At 33.9% G+C, this 22,899-nt stretch overlaps 1 protein-coding gene and 1 long non-coding RNA gene across 2 annotated transcripts in view; one reads left to right on the top strand and one right to left on the bottom strand.

The window, feature by feature from the left end:
- Positions 1-1,177: 1,177 nt before the first annotated feature.
- The window catches only part of LOC113115484 (low affinity immunoglobulin gamma Fc region receptor II-c-like), a 65,816-nt gene continuing 44,094 nt past the window's right edge, over positions 1,178-22,899 (bottom strand). Inside the window, exons 8-11 of the mRNA XM_026283078.1 lie at positions 15,431-15,517; positions 8,742-8,828; positions 1,543-1,602; positions 1,178-1,236 (exon numbers count right to left, since the gene is read on the bottom strand). Coding sequence (XP_026138863.1) covers positions 1,217-1,236; positions 1,543-1,602; positions 8,742-8,828; positions 15,431-15,517 — 254 coding nt within the window. The 3' untranslated portion in view covers positions 1,178-1,216. The remainder of the gene's footprint in view (positions 1,237-1,542; positions 1,603-8,741; positions 8,829-15,430; positions 15,518-22,899) is intronic.
- LOC113115383 (uncharacterized) lies at positions 20,126-22,025 on the top strand. The gene is made up of 3 exons (XR_003293880.1): positions 20,126-20,551; positions 20,908-21,099; positions 21,800-22,025. It is a non-coding gene; the product is annotated as an uncharacterized LOC113115383 (long non-coding RNA).

Genomic DNA, 22,899 nt, shown 5'->3' with positions numbered 1-22,899 from the left:
AACTGAACAACATTCAATAGGAAAACAGTGTGTCAATAATGCTAAATGATTAAAGTTAAAGGCAGTTCATCATTGAATACAGTGATGTCATCTCTGTTCAGTTTAATAGTGTCTGTGCATTTATTTGCAATCAAGTCAACGATATCGCTGTAGATGAAGTGACCCCAACTAAGCAAGCCAGAGGCAACAGCGGCAAGGAACCAAAACTCCATCGGTGACAGAATGGAGAAAAAAACCTTTGGAGAAACTAGGCTCAGTTGGGGGGCCAGTTCATCCCTGTTGCTTGTGCACCTCTTCCTACCTAATTTCTTCCTCTCAGTCAACTTTGCATTTAACATGCTTTGATACAGCACTCTGTGAACTCTGTGAGCCATTTCAGTAATGACCTTCTGTGACTTACCCTCTTTTATGGAAGGTATCAATGATTGTCTTGTGGACCATAGCCAAGTCAAAAAAAAAAAAAAAAAGAAGTCAGCCATTTGTATCAATAGTATTCAAATGAAGGGCACAACACCAATGTTATCCATTCACATCTCAAGGTTTTAAGGTCTGCAGGATGTAATCACAGGCTACCTTCATTATAACATGACAATAATCAGGTTAACATAAATGATACAAGGACTGAGTACACTATTATTTATTTCCATATTTATTGAGTTTTCAAAATTAAGCACTGCACAAACATTTTGGCACGTTAATATTCACAAATATAGTAAACAATACATAAGTAATTTTTGTTAAGAAATTTTGTGTTTAAATATGTTTAGATTCCACATTAGATTTGTTCAAAGATTTTGTTTTTTGAACAGTAAACATTAAAGACACCTAGCATTGTTTCTATAATGACCAAGTCTTCACACTCATGCTGCACTGTAGAAACCTAGCAATTACATCTGTTTGGAACGGAAAAAAAAGATAAATTTTGAAATGATAAAAAACATAACTCAATATTTTGAATGTTTGATTAAATTTTTCTTAACAAATAATATTTAAGTAAAATTCAAAGGTTTTTAGGCAGTATCTCCAGCTCACCAAGGCTGAATTTATTTTAACAACTATACAGTAAAAATAGTATTACAGTAATAGTATAAACAATATTGTGAAATATTACCAAAATTTAAAATAACTTTTCTATTTAAATTGATTTAAAAATGTAATTTTCACAATATACCTGTGATCAAAGCTGAATTTTCAGTCTTCAGTGTCACATGATAATTCAAAAATCATTGTAAAATCCTGAATACATGATAAGACATAAATAAGATAAAACAAACAAGCAATGTATAACTATTTGACTAATCTATTTCCATGGCTTTATTTATTTATTTTCATATGTTATACTCAAAGAGCCAAGACTTTCTTTCTAATAATATATTTTGTTATATCAAAAAAGCATACATTTATTTTCACTTTATACATTTACATTCAAAGAAAACTTTTCCAGACCTAGAAATCACAACATTAAAATGTTTTAATATTTCCAGGTTTTCTAGGAAAATTTAACTTTTTCACATACAATCCAATACACTCTGCAGTACTAACCTAAAAACATTCCCGTTTTCCTTCTTTTTTTCTCCAATGTCCCATGACTAGATTCAGCACCTGAAAACAAACCCAGATTTTTCAATGTTAATGGCATTAAATAAATATAACTTTTGCACCCGTGATTGATTTAATGTTGATTGTTTTATATATATATCGTTATTGTGATCAGTTTTTGCTTTTGCCTCTTGCTTTTCATTAAGTTAATTATCCTTCAGTGTTTACAATAGTGTTTCAATGTAAAAACTGTTGTGTTAATAAAGAAAAAAATGTTTCAGAATTAACTTGGAATATATTTACTAACACTTTCTATGAAGCCTGTATTTATAATACATAATAAGTATTTTTAAGGCATTATAAATAATGCATTACAAAAAACCTTATAATATGTTATGTTATCTAATGAATATTCATAAGAATAGTTTTAATATTAAAATATTTAGTTAAATGTGGTTATAGCTTTTAAGAGTATGATGATTTCTAACACAATAAACATGTTGCATCAACTTTTACAATGGATTATATTTCTCATAGTTATAAAGTATTATACATCTCATATCTTGCCATTTTTTCTGATGCTACGTTACTTAAAGTGGTCAAAATTCACTTATAAGTAGTAACAATAATATTAATAATAACATGTTTTTTTCTCTCAAACAGCCATAAGATCAGATATCAGATCAGATGAATGTGTAAATTGCTTGGAATTATTTTTATTGTATTATAATTATATTGGAAAGTCGTGGCCTAATGGTTAGAGAGTCGGACTCCAAATCGAAAGGTTCTGTTCGAGTCTCGGGCCGGCAGGAAATTGTAGGTGGGGGGAGTGCATGTAAAGTTCTCTCTCCACCTTCATTACCACGATTTAGGTGCCCTTGAGCAAGGCATCGAATCCCCAACTGCTCCCCGGGCGCCGCAGCATAAATGGCTGCCCACTGCTCTGGGTGTGTGTTCACAGTGTGTGTGTGTGTGTGTGTGTGTGTGTGTGTGTGTGTTTGTGTTCACTGCTCTGTGTGTGTGCACTTCGGATGGGTTAAATGCAGAGCGCGAATTCTGAGTATGGGTCTCCATACTTGACTGAATGTGACGTCACTTATTGCTGGTACCATTTAGACAGCTGATGATGAGTGACTCTGTAACTACATATCAACTAGCAGTCATTAGAGTATTAGTTTGTGCTACTGTAAACATATGCTAACACTCTATTTTGATGGTCAACCAACAGATAAACTGACTATAAATGTTTTTACAAGTAAATCTACTTATTCTACCATACTAGATTCAACAATTCTTGAGCATACTAATACTCTAATGAGAGTTAAATAGCATGTAGTTTCAAAGTTGCTCATAGTAAATTAATTAAGGGGACAATCAAAATAAAATGTATCCATATAAGACTTTTTTTTTCAGTTGGAGTATTAAGCTCACATCAATTAACATTATCTCCACAGGAAACACTCAAATAACACTCAACATCTAACCACTCACAAGCTGTAGTAAGATACTGTCCAGATCTTAAACAATGTCAAGATATAATACATGTATGATGTATTATAATTGTTATGATTATTCATGAGTTGATACAACATATTATAATGTTTTTTATAATGCATTATGCATTTATCATAATGCTTTAAGATACCCTTGTAGTGTATTATAAATACAAGCTCCATACAAAGTGTTACCAATTGCTTTTTTGTGGTGATAGAAACTACAATAAAGCTCAGAAACAATACGAAATAATGCTGAAGTTGATGTTTTATGATTTCCAAGATACAGTACTGTGGCAAAATTGACACACTCTCACCATACAAACCATACACTGTAAAGCCTTGCTGTAGAAAAACTGACAAATGTGACCAATCACAGAACACAGGGACACAAGTCGGTTCTGTGGCATTTTGAGTTATTCACAGATTCTGAAAGTGTAGTCTCCAAGCTTTCCAATGATGTGTAATTCATGGAAATCTGATAATATTTCGAGAAGTTGTGGCCATTTGAAGGTAGTTATTCAAAAAAGCCCAAAAAGCAGAAAATAGCCTCTAAAGATTGTGCAGTTCTCACCTGTTCTCACTGCTGGGAGTGACAATAGGGCTCATTTACATCTAATTACATCTCATTTACATAAGCCATACCCCCTGTAAAGCTGCATGTTTGCATAGCAAAGACAGACACAATGGGAAAAATTTGACCAAATACTATTATTAATAAAGAATAATGTGCATTGTAAATGTAAGTAATTTATCTTTTTTGACTTTTATAAAAATTATTTAGAGGCTGAAATATGTGAATTTTATCTTTGTATAAAACCTTTTTTGTCAAAACTGTATTTGAACTCTTGCATTGTAAATAACGTTGCAAGACACTCCTTTAAAATCTGGCCATCATTTTAAATGTTATTATTTTAATGTTTACGTAAACAAAAAGTATATATTGATGCAAATTTTATTTGTTATTTGCTGGTTTTCTACATAAAACTTGGTGAATTGATTTCATTGTGTAGCATTAGGACATTTTGAACAGGATTCTGTGATAACCGTGATCATTTTGGTCACTATAATCATGAAATGAAATTCCATTTAATCTCTAGTTATGATCAACTATTATAAACTAAAATTCAAGGACTTAATATGGGGACACATTTCGAGTGAGAGCAAGGTTAGATCGTGTAACCATGTAAAATGCATTAAAGTTTTCATGTGTCAAAGACAACTATGCAAAAAGCTTTTTTTTTGCATTTATTTTTGGCCAAATGACAGACGTCTGATATTCTATTCGTCATATTTCTGTTTTGCATAAAACTGAAGAATATTCAGTACATCCTATACTGTATTCTTAAATGATCTGATATTATATTTTGCATGGATTTTATTGAAAAGTGCTTAGGCTCATGTAACCAGTCATTTCACAGTGCGTCTGCACTGTAAAACCCGACAAGTTAACTTAACTCAAATCGTTTAAGTAAACCGATTGCCTTGACTGTAATACCCGACAAGTAAACTTAACTCAAACGGTTTGAGTAAACAGATATCCTTAAGTTATGTTAACTCAAACCATTTGAGGAAACCGATTGCCTTAAACCATTTAAGTTTAAAAAACTAACAGTTACGAGTACTCTGAACTTAATTCAGTTGAGTTCACTGAAAGAAGATATACATTGCAATTAAGTGATTAAGTGATTAATTGAGCTTTAGTGCTGAACACCTGCTGTTAACAAACATAATTACTGAAGAAAAGAGAGAAAGGAACAACAGCTGACTTCAGACACAGCCTCACTCAAACCTGACAAGTTATGTTAACTCAAACCGTTTGAGGAAACTGATTGCCTTAAACCATTTAAGTTGAAAAAACTAACAGTTACGAGTACTCTGAACTTAATTCAGTTGAGTTCACTGAAAGAAGATATACATTGCAATTAAGTAATTAAGCGATTAACTAAGTGCTGATTGAGAATTAGTGATGAACAGCTGCTGCTAACAAACAGAATCACTGAAGAAAAGAGAAACACAAACTACTACAACTGACTTCAGACACAGACTTAGATGAAATCAACTGAAATAAAATACATGAAATCTCTCAAGATCTGATTAAACAACCCACAAACAGCATCACCAGCTCCACTTATTAATAACCAGACTGACTTTATTTCTGTCAGACGTCTACAGAAGATCTTATTGAGAATGAACTAAGGTTTAGATGTTGATTTATTGTTTCATTTGAAGTAACCATGTTAGAGATCAGTGTCTGCTTTAGTTGGGCTCTTGACCCTTGATTTCTGTCTTAGTCTTTTCTCTGGCTGTTATAACCGTGTGTTTCTAAAACATATTTGTTGTAACTCAAAAGCCCAGAAGAAATGCCATCAGGTGTTAACCTGTACCTAGGTGTAGGATGTTATACTTCATATAGGTGATGATAATTATTCATTATTATTCACAAATATTGATCTGTACAGAGTCTAATCTCTGAGGAAACAAATGTGTAATTAGTAGAAGTGGATCTAATACAAGTGACACTAAGAGTCTGTGATAATCAGTTAATATAAAAATGGCTTCATAAACATTTTGAACACATACATTTGTATTCCATCCCAGTAGTTGGTCAGACACAGACATCAATAATCAGAATATGAACCTCAACAATGGTGACAAAAAAACATGCTGCAATGCATGCTGGGTACTATTGTAGTACAAAACTCATCCATGGCGCCCAGCATGCTCTGCAGCATTTTTTTTTTTTTTTATGGTCACCATTGTTGAGGGTCATATTCTGATTATTGATGTCTTTGTGTGACTAACTGACACCATAGAAGACCAAACTGTTTGGAAAGTCTTTGTATTAACTGATTTTTACAGATCCACTGGTTCTTAGAATCACTTTTACTATAACCAATCAAATTACACAACACCTATTTCATCAGAGATTAGACTCCTAGCAGTTCAATAATTGATGATTATCATCACCGATATAAAGTATAACAACCTACACCTAGGTACAGGTTAACACCTGATGGCATTTCTTCTGGGCTTTTGAGTTATAACAAATATGTTTTAGAAACACACGGTTATAACAGCCAGAGAAAAGACTAAGACAGAAATCAAGGGTCAAGAGCCCAACTAAAGCAAACACTGATCTCTAACATGGTTACTTCAAATGAAACAATAAATCAACATCTAAACCTTAGTTCATTCTCAATAAGATCTTCTGTAGACGTCTGACAGAAATAAAGTCAGTCTGGTTATTAATAAGTGGAGCTGGTGATGCTGTTTGTGGGGTTGTTTAATCAGATCTTGAGAGATTTCATGTATTTTATTTCAGTTGATTTCATCTAAGTCTGTGTCTGAAGTCAGTTGTAGTAGTTCTTGTGTTTCTCTTTTCTTCAGTGATTCTGTTTGTTAACAGCAGCTGTTCATCACTAATTCTCAATCAGCACTTAGTTAATCACTTAATTATTTGAATGCAAAGTTTTAAAACTTACAGGGTTTAAATCAAGGCAATCTGTTTACTCAAACGGTTTGAGTTAAGTTTACTTGTCAGGTTTTACAGTGTGTGAAATGCTGAGGTACCATAGTAGTTTTGTGCACTTAACGTAACTCGTAAATGCAAGTAACTATAACGTAAGGTCTAAACATGGACTAAACATGAGATGATGTGTATGTGTTCTTAGAATGAACACAAAACGACAAACTTTGATGTTTATGGAAACTCACCCCATAAGAAACAGAAAAGTATTCTTGCAGATCTCGTTGCCTTCAATGAAATAAGTAACCAAATAAGTAATCTCCAAAGTTTGCACTGTGCGTCTGTTTGCCTCTAAATGTCCAATAATTTGCATGTCCTGCCACTCTTTTTCCGCAGCTAAAGAATCCAGCTGTATGTTGTACATAATGTCTGGAGAAAGCTTCTGGCTACCTTTCTCCTCGTGTAGCGTTTACAGTCAAAGTCACAGATTTTCCCCATTTCTCTGTCTTTATCCCCATCAAATGTTGCTATCGATACAGCCTCTGATATCTTATGGTCCAACTCGTCTGACGCCAGTCCAATACATTCGTATACAGCCGGCCAGAGCGCTGCATAGTAAGTAGCCACGCTTCCCTCGGAGGCGGGGGCAATAACAAAAGAAACAAAAGCCGGCTTATCTAGTATGGAAATACACACACACCCCTACTGCGTGCTAGAATCTCCTAAAAACTAGCCGTTTTCAACCTCAAAATGTACGCTTTTAAATATACCAATACTGCAATCTCAAACATGGAGAGGCTTCTTCGTGATCTCAACTAATAGATTCTGCAAAAAAACGAAAATCTTTCTCATTTTGCTCGAAAGTTGAGCTGCTGACTTGTGTCACTGGTTTCCTTGACGGGTCACAAACTCTGACAGTAACATATCGTTTTCTATCCAATCAGTCATATACTGTAGAAAACAATTCATTCTGGGTAATATTTGTCATTTTCAAGAAAGCAGCCTACAGGAACATTCTGGGAATTAACCAAGCTCAAAGTCGACACTTGGCGGCTGTGTTCAAAATCATACCCTATACCCTCATTCACTATTCCCTACATTTGTTTACTTGACTGAGTGAAAGGAAGTGACTAAATTCAGATGTAGATGAACACCTGATGATATCAAGAAGAATCACTGAAAGACAGAGAACCATGAACAACGAGAAACAAGCAGAAACACAAGAACAACTGACTTCCAGCTTCAGCTTTAAGAACCTTTTAGAGTGTGAAACCAGTTTAGTTTTAATGAAAATAATAACGCTTGTGTTATTGCTGTGGAGTTCAATGTTGGCTTTAGTTATGCCCTTGAACCTTAACTTTTACTGTGATACATTTGCTCTCTGCAGTGAATGTGTTAAAAAAAAAAATTGTTATAACAAGAAAAAATGATCAGCTGATGTGGTTATGTTGTGATGATGCCAGTGTTGAATTTTAAATTACTGTACTGTTGCATGTTTATTGATTACAGTAGTTCTGTGTCTCTACAGCATAAGAAAGAACAATGTTTAACTATTCAGTTATACATTTTTTATTTTTTTATAATATTCATCCAGACAATGGATGAAAATTGTGAATCAAGGAACTGCATGAGGAGCCGTTCATCATCAATATACAATCAGCATTCACTGATCAGGTTATTTTCTCAAATTTTGCTGTAACAAATGTACCTAGTAAACACACAGTTATAACAACCAGAAAAATAACGGATACAAAAAAAAAAAAAAAAAAAAAAAATTCAAGGGTCAGGAGCCCAACCAAAACAAACAGTGAATAGGATTATTCAGTCCAAACATTTTAAATAAAACACAAACATCTGAACCTCTGTTAATTCTCAATTAATAAGAGCTTCTGTAGATGTATGACAGAAATAAAGTCAAGCTGGTGAGTAATAGGTGCAATAATGTGTAATGGCTGGAAGTCAGTTGTACAATGTAAAACCCAACAAGTAAACTTAACTCAGACCGTTTGAGTTAAGTTACTTGTCGTGTTTTACAGTGTACAGGATTTTCCTGTGGGGTTTAAAGGGTTAAACATATAAGATAAAAAGACACACCCACAAAATATATTTTAACAGTAATAAACTGCTAACTAATTTTATGGCAAACAAACAAGAAAAACACTAGAATACAATGGCAACACTGGTCTTGCTACTGTTATGATCATAAAATCATAAGAGGAGAGACTTTTGTTTTAGTTTACCTTTGTCTTCTTTCTTTTTCTTCTGCTTTATTACAGATTTCAGTTCAATCCTATCATAGATGTGTTCAGGAGGCCCATTTACACCGTCTGCAATGAGGTAAAAGACACTTGGTTTAACTTGATTTGCTTTTTAAATATCAGTGATAAACATTGACTTCCAATTTCTTCAGAAATAAATTACTGTTCTTGCCATTACTAAGAAGTGGGACTTTCAAATCACAAGCAAGTCTTTAAAGAATAAAAAATGATTGTCACCACTGTTGAGGATCATATGATTCAGTAATTAAAGAAAGCATAATTTTGCCTGCTATTTCAAAGTTAGAGTCAGCTAAACATAAGTGTTCACTGTAAAAAAAAATATACTGCAATTGCTTGAACAAAGTACTTTAAGTGTCAACAGCCAAACTAAAATAAACACTGATCTCCATGATGATGGCATAATTTTATCCAATAAAACATCAAGATCCGATCCTCTGTAATTCTAAATAACAGCAGGTGTTGAACTTTTGGTGCTTTTGGCAGTGTGGGCAGGTGCCAAATCCTGCTGGAAAATAAAATCAGCATCTTCAAATAGCTGGCCAGCAGAAAGAAGCATGAAGTGCTCCAACATTTTTGGTAAGTGGTTGCAGTGACTTTGGTTTTCAAAAAATATTGACCCCAGCCTCAGTGCATTCCTTGTGAAGTTCTCTAAAATTCTAGAATCCAGTTTGCTTGACAATCCTCATAAGGCTGCCGTTCTCTCGGTTGATTGTGCATCTTTTTCTTCTACACGTTTTCATTCCACAACTTTCTTTTAACATGCTTGAATACAACACTCCGTGAACAGCCAGCTTATTGGCAATTCATTTTTGTGTCTTACACTCCTTGTGAAGGGTGTCAAAGATTGCCAGAGACCATTTTGAAGGCTCAGAAAACCTTTGCAGGTGTTTTGACTAGATTAGCTGATTGACATGTCACCATATTCTAATTTGTTGAGATAGTGAATTGGTGGGTTTTTGTTAAATGTGAGCCAAAATCATCACAAAAGAACCAAAGACTTAGACCTCTTCAGTCTATGTGCAGATTGAATTTATTTAATACATGAGTTTCACAATTTGAGTTGAATTACTGAAATAAATTAACTTTTTCATGACTTTCTAAGTTATTGTGAATCACCTGTATGTGCTTGTGTTCTGGCTGTTTCTGCTCTTCACTCAATCAATCAAATTCATTATTTTTCAAATGTTGCGGGCCAACTTCTTAAACATTATACCACACAATATACTTGTGAACAATTATAAAAACATCTTCACAATGAATATAATTATTAGCACACAATCCTAATAAAACTCAGTTTTTATTATCTTAACAAAGATCCTTTAGAACATTATAGAACAACTATTTAACATTATAGTGCAAAGAAACAAGAGCACAACTAAGATAAACACTGATCACAATAATGGTGGTTTGTTGCATTTTTTTATTTTATTTTTTTTATTTTTTACAAATTGTTGGTGCAAAAGTGATTTTGATTCAATGCAATCCAGTGGTTGCTTCCTATCAGTATTTAAGTTTTTAAAAATATGCATTTTTATATACAGTAACAGTGACAACAGTTAACCCCTTACTAGTAACTCCCCTTTTTTGGCATGGAGACCGAAATTACATACCCAAAATAAAAAGGTTTCTGCTCATGATTCTTTCTGACTAGATACATAATCAACCTTTGTTCACAAAGCTGACACTTTAAAGTTTACTGTTCAGGAATCAGAATCACTCAGGCTTTTATGATAATAGAGATATATAAGCTCAAACATAAAAACAAAAATAAAAATATAAAAAACATATGTTTTAAATGTATTTTAAAAAATGTTGATGTAGGAAATGAGTTTGAAAACACAGTGTAGCTAAGGCCACAAGTCCAAAACTTCATAAAAAAATTCATAATCAAATCTGTAAAACTGTGAATTTTATGAAATAGTTTCTAAGGCCATGTCATGTGTGTTTTTAGAGAAGGTTAATCAGATTGATTTATGGCACTTGTCATCTCTATAAGATCTCACATGTAAACATTCCTGTGCTCTTTGTGTATGTTTCACTGTTGAAAGCTGCCCGATTCATTATTCTATTGTTCTCACCAAACGAGTCTTTCACACCTCCGCCAGGTATGACACATTATCCGCATTATTCTTTTATCATTATTCTTTTGTTTTTATTCCACCTTTATTAGCCTTGATTGTGGTTTTTCAGGCTTTACAAAGCAACAAAGCAGTGATCTCACTTCATTCTCTCTTTGCATTTAGCCCTTATTTATCAAAAGTCTTACTATAAAAATACAACAAAACATTTTCTTACGACCTTACGTGAATTATTGAGACAAAAATGCATTATGAAGAAGAAAAGCACCTGCTATTAGTAGCATTGGTGCTAACGTTAGCATCAAGCTACATCTGACAATTTATGAAATTATTAGTACACTTTTACTCAAAACTCACTTTAAACCCAGATCGAGTGTTTATAATAACTTCCTTTAGCGATCAGGGGTGGAATTTGGTCGTTTACTGTTGTAAAAATATGTTATTTGTAGCCTTTTCATCGCTGCACAAGTTAGCATTTCCCATGTACATTTTTTATTTTTTTTATAAAAACGCCCCAGATCTCAAAAAAATCTCATACCAAGCTTTACTATCGTAATCGGGGTTTATTATTTAGATATTTCGTGTGTACAGAGATGTTTCGGTGTTGTTTTGGCCAGAAAACTACCAGGAAGTGTGCAGGAAGCATGTGACACGATGGGGCGGTGTCCAGATATGACACTCTAAGATTGACATTGGGAAGGCCCAATCGGAGTCTGAGTGACACACAGCACGAGCTGCCGGCACAGCAAACACATACACAGATCGCTGGGAGAGGCTGTTTATCATCAGATCGCGTAAATCCGTGGAAAATGAATAGAAATGACGATTCTGTCTGAAGAAATATGAAGTAAACATCAGTAAATATATCCATATATCTCCGCAGATATGCATCTTTGGTCTAAAAATCCTTATTGACGCTGTTCAGTGAGTCTATGTGAACACAAATAAGCCGCTGCTGACGTGACTGAATATGAGTGAGTGGTGAATTTCTATTCAAAATGTGGCATAATACGGATTTATTATTTTGCACTCCTGACATAAATCACTAAATATCTGTCACTGCAACAATGTTTTATCAAAATATTGGTCAAATATCAAAGCTAGAGTATTTAAACTTTCAATTGATGCACAGTTTGTCCAGATGAAGTAAGACAGTGATGTTTAATGTGCTGTGAAAGTGAAACAATAATAAACTGGGGCCGTCGGCGATGTTTGCACGTAAAGGGGTTTTAATATCATTAGATGTATATCCAAAACTAATACGAAATATTAGTACATTTGTATAATCTCTATAGCTATGGTAGAGTATGTTATTCAGCTACCTATATACCTATATATATCAGGGCTTGACAATAACACCGTCCAACCCGATAAATGCGGGTAACACAGTGACTCCAACTGGCCACTTTGGCGGGTTGAATAAGTGTAGTGTTCTTAAAAGGCATCTAAAATAAGCCATGAGCTCGACACTAAAATTCCCATGAGTATTAAATGCACACTAGTGATGCGCGGTTCTGGGTTTTGGGTCTGAGATCAGTTATAAATCATCCTGCAAATAAAGTAACATTTTCTTACCCGCCCATACCCGACCCCGCAGGTTATGAGGCAACATATTATAATTTGGCTACCAAACTGCCCAGCTATTTCACTTCAGCACCGCATTTCACACACACACATGCGCGCAAATGAAGAAGTCTCAATCCACAAACAGACGTACATCGTTTGCAGATATAGGGCATTTCATTGCAATTTAACAAGTAATCTGAACAGCCTATATATGTGCATTATTTTAAATGAGCCCCCACTAACTGAGTTTAATGCCACAATTATGTTAGAATGCTCTCATTCTTGTTTCTGTGGCTGTGCCTCATTCTTGTCATGGGGTGCACTGATGCATCAGTTCAGATCAACTTTACTCCAAATATATCAACTTACCTGTTTGAATAGCCTACTTTATATTTAATGTGTTTGTTTATGTCCAATTTTAGTGTTAAACTGTTGGACTTCAAATTAAATCTACTATTTTCACCGTTGACTGATTTTGCAGTACATTTAGACTGATAACTTCCGTGAGCAGATGCGGCGTCACAGGACGTGCGATATGACAGTTCTGTCTGACTTTATATGAACTAGCTTTTTTAAATACAGTATTTTTATATTTAACCATAGTTTATCAGTATGTTTGAAAGTATATTTTTTATTTATATATATCCCATAGGCTCTCTCTCAGGCACCTGCGTGGTTTAAAACACCAAATAGTTATACTTTGACAAGAACAAAGAGTATCTCTCTTGCTCCACCCATGCACAATAATATCCTGTATCGTTGATCTGATCTGATTTGAAAAAATGACCATATTGCCCAACACTACAACATATATGCATTTTTTTGTTTTGTTTTTAATGACCCGCCCCAACCCAGCCCAGTAAATAAAGTGACAATTTCTTAACCCTGCGGGGTCCACGGGTTATGAGACGACCCGTGCATCACTAATGCACACAGTGTTGCCTTGCACTTGCGAGCTAGTGACAGAAACCAAGAAACAGCTAGCTGCACTGCTTGAGTGGGATGCTGGTGGAGCTATGTGGTGACATATAAAAGGTGTAACAAAACCCAGTGAGCAGACAACACACAAGAGAAAACCTGGGGCCCGTTTCACTAAGGAGGTTCAACCAACTCTGAGTTTAAACTTGAACTCTGAGTTGATTTACCCTGAGATAGAAATCTCTGAGTTTTCGGTTACAGAACAGCTGAAATGAGTTAGTTTAATCAACTCTAAATTGACTGACTCTGAGTTAAGCGCATGCACCACAACTATAAAAAGCCATTGTCAATGGAGCGCCAATATTAAATATTCACCATGGCAACAGCTCGCGCCAAAAAGCCGTCTGTATATTTCAGACTCAATACAAATGTAATTCTAATCTCTGTTATAATATCACAGGTGAAAACTGGCAGAATGTTAGATTAATGAACTAATTGCTAATCATTTTATGGTATCTCATGGGCAAAAAAATACATGAAATAATAAAATCAATAATAACAATATTTTAAGTGCATTTTTCTTATTTTACAAATGATCTGAGTAAGAAAAATACAGAAGTGGCTATTTACACTAAGTGGATATAACATACTTTCTTAGCGATAGATCCTATTTACAGTAGGCTAAGTGCAAGTAGCTCTAGATGCTATTTCCTGAAAAAAAAAATCTATTTACCATGTAAAAGTAGCAGTTCTTTGCAACAGACTAAGTGTAAATAATAGTTAGATGCTAGTTATACTTTATACTGGCAGATGCATACTAGGCCTATTGTTGTACATTAACAGGATGCAATAATAACAGATTGTAATTTATTATATTTATTACACTTATAAATAGTTGTATCATTATTAAACGCTCGTTAGGCACTTTACTTCCATTTTTAGAATCCATTTTAGATTTTGTTCATTTTTATTGAAAATAAATTCTAATCTGTCATGTGATGGGAAAAGTGAGAAGAATGAGCTCGGCAAAAGCCGGACTCTAACCCAATCAATCGTGTTACAAGCTAGCTTTCCATGCCCCAAACATTACTGCCTACACCATTGAAGCCGTTATTCACGTGTCGTATTTAACCTTATGTGTCGAGTGAGGGCGGAGCTACAGTAGATTTGCACTTAGTAATAGACACTTTATTACCACACTGGCATATACTTAAGTAAAATGCACTTAATTTAGACTACCCCCCCCCCCTACCCCCCAGGAAACAAGACTAAGTATCTTACATAATTTTCTTACAAAGTCAATCTTTATTTTATTTTTTTTATTTTTTTTTTATTTAGCGCTTGGGGAAAAATAAAAGAAGTAAAAAAAAACACTAAATAAGAAGGGCATTTTTCCAGCGTGCATCAATAAAGTGTTTAAAAATGGGGAGGAGACCAAAAGAAACTCTGGGTTTACCGAAGAAAACCTGCTCCTGACCAGGTTAGGTTCATAGAGTAAGTTACCATGGTAACTGACTCAGAGTATAAGTTACCTCTCTTTCAGAAACAGGCTTGACTTACCCTGCTTTCTCAGGTATGATAAACCTCCCATTCTGAAACAGAAAACCTAGAGTATCCCTCATTTCAGGGTTAACATACTCTTTTTAGTTTTCATGTAACCTCATTTGTGAAACAGACCCCAGATGATGAAACCAAAAAGGAAGAAGAAACAAAGGAAAACAAAAGACTATTCAACGAAAAGTGGAAGGCAGATCGAGAATGGCTACAATATGTTATGAGAGTATATTCACAACAAAAAGGTGGCTAATAAAAATGCTGTGTGGCTAGTAACTTTGGAAAACCACTAGCCACATTGGCTATTGAGCAAAAAAGTTAATGTCAAGCCCTGATATACATACATATATATATATATATATATATATATATATATATATATATATATATATATATATATATATATATATATATATATATATATATATATATATATATATAACCACAAACGGATGTTAAGGAAAATATTTTGATGATTTTTGCTACTGTTATAATCATAAAATCATAAGAGCACAGACTATTGTTTTTGTTTACCTTCGTCTTCTTTCTTTTTCCTCTGCTTTGTTACAGGTATCAGTTCAATGTTAGCATAGATGTGTTGGGGAGGCCCACTTAGACTGTCTGCAATGAGGAAAAGACACTTGATTTAACTTGATTTGCTTTGTAAATATCAGTGATAAACATTAGCTTCCAATTCCTTTAGAAAATAAATTACTGTTCTTGCCATTACTCAGAGGTCACAAGCAAGTCTTCAAGTCATATCCCAAGTCCACAAAGAGTTAAAGTGAATTAGATATTTAAGTGTCTAATTAAATTATTATTGTGCATTAGTGATGAACACCTACTGTTCACAATCAACATCAATGAAGAAAAGAAAAACACAAGAACTACATCTGACTTTACCCACATCCTTGGATGAATTCAACTGAAAACAAAAAGAAAAAGAAAAAACACACATACAATGCCACCATAATTTTGGTCAAGTTTTGTTTTAGGTAGTCTCTTGAACCTTTTACTAATTCAGTGCAATTTGCTTCAAAGCAATTATAATGTTGTTTCACACACTCACTGTTAGCAATTGATGGCATTTTACAATACATTTTTCAAGAATACACTGTATTCATGGTTTTTATTGTAAATGCAAATGCATGATGGGAAATTGATGGACAGTCCAGTAATATGTAAAATGATAATAGTAAAATGACCACTATAATGTTGACATAAACATAGTGATTTTCATCTTTGTTGATTCTGCATGTTAACATCAGGTCTCGTCAATAATGGTCAATCATCAATCAATTAATCACTTAATTATCTCATTAACTTTAACTCCGCTTCAGTGTTAATTTAACACTCCCATTTTATCACTTTCACACTCTTGAGTGTGGTCTCACATGTACTCCCAGCAGAGTTCATTTCACTCAGGATTTTTTGCTGTGTGAAGATACAAGACTTTAAATCTCTCAAGATCTGAATAATAATGATAAGACGTGAGGTAATTATTCATCATTGATATGTTTATACTTTATATACAAATATGTATATTAAGATAAGTTTGTTACAATATGATCATAATTTTTCTTTTGTGTTTTATCTTGCAGCTTTAGTAATTAATTTATTGTTGTTGACAGACATGTACAGTGAGACAAAACGATGACTGCATCGACGGCGAATCCTTCAGAGATGATAGATTAAATCTGCGTCCTTATTACCACCTCTGCTATTACAACTGCATGAAGATCAATTCACAATCTGAAGACGATTAGACAAAATAAAAATAAAAAACTCTAATTTGGAGTTTGTTTCTACCTTTCTGCTAGGTATCCAACTAATGCAGAGTATATTCAAGCTGCCAATACATTGGTTGTGAAGAACCCTTTCCAGAGAAATATAGAAAGAAATGACTGTGTAAGTTAAATTGTTTTTAACCCCTTACGTGCAAACATCGCCGACGGCCCCAGTTTATTATTGTTTCACTTTCACAGCACATTAAACATCACTCTCTTACTTGATCTGGACAAACTGTGCATCAATTGAAAGTTTAAAGACTCTAGCTTCGATATTTGACCAATATTTTGATACAACATTGTTGCAGTGACAGATATTTAGTGATTTATGTCAGGAGTGCAAAATAATAAATCTGTATTATGCCCCATTTTGAATAGAAATTCACCACTCACTCATATTCAGTCACGTCAGCAGCGGTTTATTTGTGTTCACATAGACTCACTGAACAGCGTCAATAAGGATTTATAGACCAAAGATGCATATCTGCGGAGATATATGGATATATTTACTGATGTTTACTTCATATTTCTTCAGACAGAATCGTCATTTCTATTCATTTTCCACTGATTTACGCGATCTGATGATAAATAGCCTCTGCCAGAGCCGTCTCTGTTTGTTTGCTTCCGTGTGCTCGAGCTGTGACCCAGACAGACTCTGATTGGACCTTTGGGTTGTCAATCTGACAGTCCCAAAACCTGACAGCGTCAGATCGTGTCACATGGTTCGTGAACAGTTCCTGGTTCATATCTGCTCACAACAACACTGAAACACCTCTGTATACACGAAATATCTGAATAATAAACCCGCGATTACGATAGAATGAGAGAGCTTGGTATGAGATTTTCTTGAGATCTGGGGCATTTTATTAAATATACAAAAAAAATGTACATGGGAAATGCTAACTTGTGCAGCGATGAAAAAGGCTACAAATAGCATATTTTTACAATAGTAAACGACCAAATTCCACCCCTGATCGCTAAAGGAAGTTATTATAAACACTCGATCGGGGTTTAAAGTGAGTTTTGTATAAAAGTGTACTAATAATTTCATAAATTGTCTGATGTAGCTTGATGCTAACGTTAGCTCCGATGCTACTAAAAACAGGTGCTTTTCTTCTTCATAATGCATTTTTGTCTCAATAATTCACGTCAATGTCGTAAGAAAATGTTTTGTTGTATTTTTATATTAAGACTTTTGATAAATAAGGGCTAAATGCAAAGAGAGACTGAAGTGAGATCGCTGCTTTGTTGCTTTGTAAAGCCTGAAAAACCACAAACAATGCTAATAAAGGTGGAATAAAAACAAAAGAATAATGATAAAAGAATAATGCGGATAATGTGTCGTACCTGGCGGAGGTGTGAAAGACTCGTTTGGTGAGAACAATACAACGAATCGGGGAGTTTTGCAAAGCCAACACACATACAAAATTCAAAGAAGAGTTTACATGTGAGATCTTACAGGGATGACAAGGGCCATGAATCAATCTGATTTGCTTTCTCTAAAAAACACACATGACATGGCCTTAGAAAATATTTCATAAAATTCACAGTTTTACAGATTAGATTATGAAATTTCTAATGAAGTTTTGAAAGACTTGTGGCTTTAGCTACACTCTATTTCTAAACTCATATCTTACATCAACACATTTTTTAAATACATTTAAAAAATATGTTTTTAATATTTTTATTTTTGTTTTTATGTTTGAGCTTATATATCTCTATTATCATAACAGTCTGAGTGATTCTGATTCCTGAACAGTAAACTTTAAAGTGTCAGCTTTGTGAACATATGTTGAATATGTATCTAGTCAGAAAGAATCATGAGCAGAAACCTTTTTATTTATGTCATTTCTGTCTCCATGCCAAAAAAGGAGGTGCCTAGAAAGGGGTTAAACCATTGATTTATTTCTATCAACATAATCACACACAATATTGTAGTAACAAGATGTTGTAATCTTTATTTGCTGGAAAATGACAATAAGTCAAGTTTTAAGCACATCTGACACATTCCTAAACCTGAAATGTAAAGCAGAACGTGCTCCACTTCACAGCAAAAAAATCTGAGTGAAATTAACTCTGCTGGGAGTACATGTGAGACCACACTCAAGAGTGTGAAAGTGTTAAAATAGGAGTGTTAAATTAACACTGAAGCAGTTAAAGTTAATTAGATAATTAAGTGATTAATTGAGTGATGATTGACCATTATTGACGAGACCTGATGTTAACATGCAGAATCACAAAGACGAAAATCACTATTTTAATGTTGTCACCATTATAGTGTTCAGTGTTTGCTTTAGTTGGGCTCTTGACCCCTAAAATGTTAAAGTCAGATTTTAATTGTCAGTAATGACTAAATTATAAAACTGATGGACAAGCCAAGACTATTGTTGTTCATGAATTACTGAGTTAAAGTTACATTTTACATTTATTGCAGCCCTGTGATTCTTCAACAATGTATTTCCAGCATTTTAAATACAATCTGAGGAATTTTTTTTAAGTTGTTTGCTCAAAAATCTTTCAAAAGAGTCTTTTAGTTAGACATGCAAACATCAAGAATCAACCTGTGAATCTCAATAATGGTGAAAATCCAAAAAGCATGCTGCAGTGCATTCTGGGTGCCACCTATCAAAATTCATCCATGACTCCCATGATGCATTGCGGCATGAATAAATGATTAGCTGAATTGTTTCAGTAATTTCCTTTATTCTTACTATTCTATTTTTGTTTTTATGTTACTTTTAGTAGTTTGTTTTCTAATGTTTAGAGTTGTTCTGTTTTTCTGAATATGCGGTTTGTCACCGTTGTTGAGATTCCTACACTAATCTTTGATGTATGTGTGTGCCTAAAACAAGCTTTTTTTTTTTTTAATTATCAGAACAACTTTTAAGAAATCATTTTAATTAGCGGGTACTGTACAATCACAGGGTTGTTATAATCAATGAGGTCAATCAAATCTGTTTAGGCTTTAGTTGAGTTTTGTGATTCAGGTCAAATGCCCATGTTTAGATTTTTTTCTTGTCTGTTTGTTACAATTCAGTTGTAACAGCCAAACCAAATCTCACTTTAAAATTGTAAGGCTCAAGAGCCCAACTAAAGCAAACACTGACCACTATAATGGTGACATAAACATAGTGATTTTCATCTGTGTTGATTCTGCATGTTAACATCAGGTCTCGTCAATAATGGTCAATCATCACTCAATTAATCACTTAATTATCTCATTAACTATAACTCAGCTTCAGTGTTAATTTAACACTCCTATTTTAACACATTCACACTCCTGAGTGTGGTCTCACATGTACTCCCATCAGAGCTAATTTCACTCAGGATTTTTTGCTGTTGCAGGTTATTGTAGAATATGTAAGCACACTGCCATATGCATAATTTATTTTTGCACTGTAAATCAATTTTACATTTTCACTTAGTGCAGGTTAATGTAAGCAAGATAATGTACTACAGATATTTAAATCCTTTTTGTATGTACTCCACTTCTTCACTGCCTGACCATCATCTTAATGTTTATGAAGTTCAATTTTTTATTATTATTTTTTTTTAATCTAAAGCACCTTGTTCAGTGAGTATTTAGATGTTTTTCATATCTGTCACGGTCTAATCATGATCTGTTTCTGTTGTTCTGATGAAGGAAGCTTGTGTTGGGGAGGATTCAATGTCTGTTGAGGCACATATGAATGTGCAACAAAGTGAGTATCAGAAAACACATCCAGACACATAAACTGTCAAAGACCACACAGCAGGAACATTCTCCTGGAGATGCTGAGAAAACATAGAAGGAATGTGATTCCTGTGAATGTGTTTTTTTGACGAGGATGTACTCAAAAAATACACCTACTTCAGGACACCTGCTGGAGTGAGTATATTAAAGAAAAAAACTCATCAACTGTAAAATATCTTGTTTCAAATCTTTTCAGGTAATATTTTATTCTTCTGTACCTTTTTAGCCCATCTATTAAAAATTTAAAGCAATAGTTTTAGAAAACAATGTAAGATTTATCAGTGTATACAAGAACATGAAATGCACAGTATATTGTGAACCTTATACAGTAGCTTCTGATTGTTTCTGCAGTTCTGCAGTGTATGTAGCTACACTGTCTGAGCCAAAGAGGATGCAACAGAATCTGATGAATCTGAAAAGTGTTTTCTTTTTTTTCCCCTCATTATTAATATTATTATTATTATTCTTTTTATTCATTTATTTTATGAAAGGGGGACCCGGCTACACCTTTCCTACCATACACCTGATGGATACTGACTGTAAAATGGCAATCATAGGAGGAGCGCTCAGTGTGTTGACAGAAGATTGAATAGATGAGTGTCCGTGCACCAGCCTTGATGAAGCTTTCATAACAGCCTTGTGGATGTATTCTGCTTTCAACATTGCATATCCACCACACCTGAGTAAGACACTGACTTTCCTTCAAAGGGACATTTTCAACATTAGAAGATGGAGACAAGCACTGTCAGTAACTTTACTCTGAATGATTAGCCTCTTGTATTAGATCCTCATGCTTTGACTGTACCATTACCCAAAGTGCACTCAAAGGACATTCACTCTTTGGAAGTTAATCCAACATGTTGGAGTTGAACATGCACATTAACCAAATAACTTGCTCTATTCTTTTTTTATTCTATCTGTTTTATTTTTATTTATTATATTATTTAAAATCCCTTGCTACATGTACTGTGTTAAGCTAACTGAGACTTGTTATAGCTCTTATATATCATTGCTCTTTTGTTTTTGATTGCTTCCACTGTCCTCATTTGTAAGTCGATTTGAATAAAAGCATCTGATAAATGAATAAATGTAATTGTAAATATTAGTATAACCTGTGGTTCAGATGAGTGCCAGTCAACTTTTTCTGATTCCATTCTTTTAGAAACCATGCACAGGAAGCATATGTACTTTTGGTACTCAGTGAAGAGTCAGTAGTACAGTTGTATTAATACTGCATAATATAACTGCATAATATAATGGAGAAGGGTCTGGCTGCAGACTTGCACTCTCAGATATTTGCGCTTCTTTTTTATTGGATATTTTATTTTACTTATTGGTTACTTCTTTTTTTAATCTCTCAACATTTGTTTTTCTCTTGTGTAGGTATGGTTGACTGGAAGTCTGTCAGTCCAGATGTGAGGAAGACACACAGAGTGGAGCTGGAGCTCAGCAGATGTGTGATGCTGTAGATACTGTGGTCATGGAAAGAAGAGCATCTTAACAGCTTTCTATTCAGACAAAGAGTTTGCTGGATTCTGTTCTATGGACTGCTACTAGAGAATGAATTAATGAATGAGTGGTTTATCTATCTATCTATCTATCTATCTATCTATCTATCTATCTATCTATCTATCTATCTATCTATCTATCTATCTATCTATCTATCTATCTTTTTACTTGAATTGGTGACTGAAACTGAAAGCTAAATAAATGTTTTAGTGGATAAAGCTGTGTTTGCTTAATTGGTTAATGTCACTTAAAACAAGGTTACTAAACTCTTCTGACTACTTTTTAAATTTATTAGTTTTTTTATTTTTACTAATTTTTCTCTATCAGGCAAAACCTAGTTTTCTAGTGTAACACTTTACAATAAAGTTTCATTTGTTGACTGATTTATTTACTAACATTAACTATGAGCAATACATTTGATACAGTATTTATTAAACTTTGTTATTTAATAAAAATACAGATGTACGTTGTTTGTTCTTGTTAGTTCACTAATGTTAACAAATACAGCTGACTTTAAATGACTTTACCTTAAGAACAGCAAGTGCGACTAACCGTGTAAAAAGACGTTTGTATTCTCAAAAATAATTGTAATCTGTTTTTGATTAAACAAGTAACTAAGTAAGCCGTTTTGAAGGTACTTTTGAAAGTAATATTTTAAAATAATATTCTTTGCATCATTAACGCTGTTTTTACATTGGATGAATTTCAATTGGTTTTATAGGATTATGTGTTTAATTTATCGCTTTCTATTAATCTATAGGCCAATAGCGATTAAGAGTATGGCTCGCCTTTAGGCGGAACAGACAGTTTTCGCTAAACCTTTTGCCACTCCCCCTACCTTTCCACCAATGAGAAACCTTTTGACACGCCCACCTTTTACCACGCCCATTGCTCCAGGCTTCAGTTACCCCTACTTGAAACCGTTTGAGGAAACCGATTGCCTTAAACCATTTAAGTTTTAAAACTAACAGTTA

Source organism: Carassius auratus, chromosome 15, assembly GCF_003368295.1.
Source record: "Carassius auratus strain Wakin chromosome 15, ASM336829v1, whole genome shotgun sequence".
NCBI lineage: Eukaryota > Metazoa > Chordata > Actinopteri > Cypriniformes > Cyprinidae > Carassius > Carassius auratus.
Note: the sequence above shows the minus strand (reverse complement) of the source record. Positions and strands in the feature narration are given on the sequence as shown.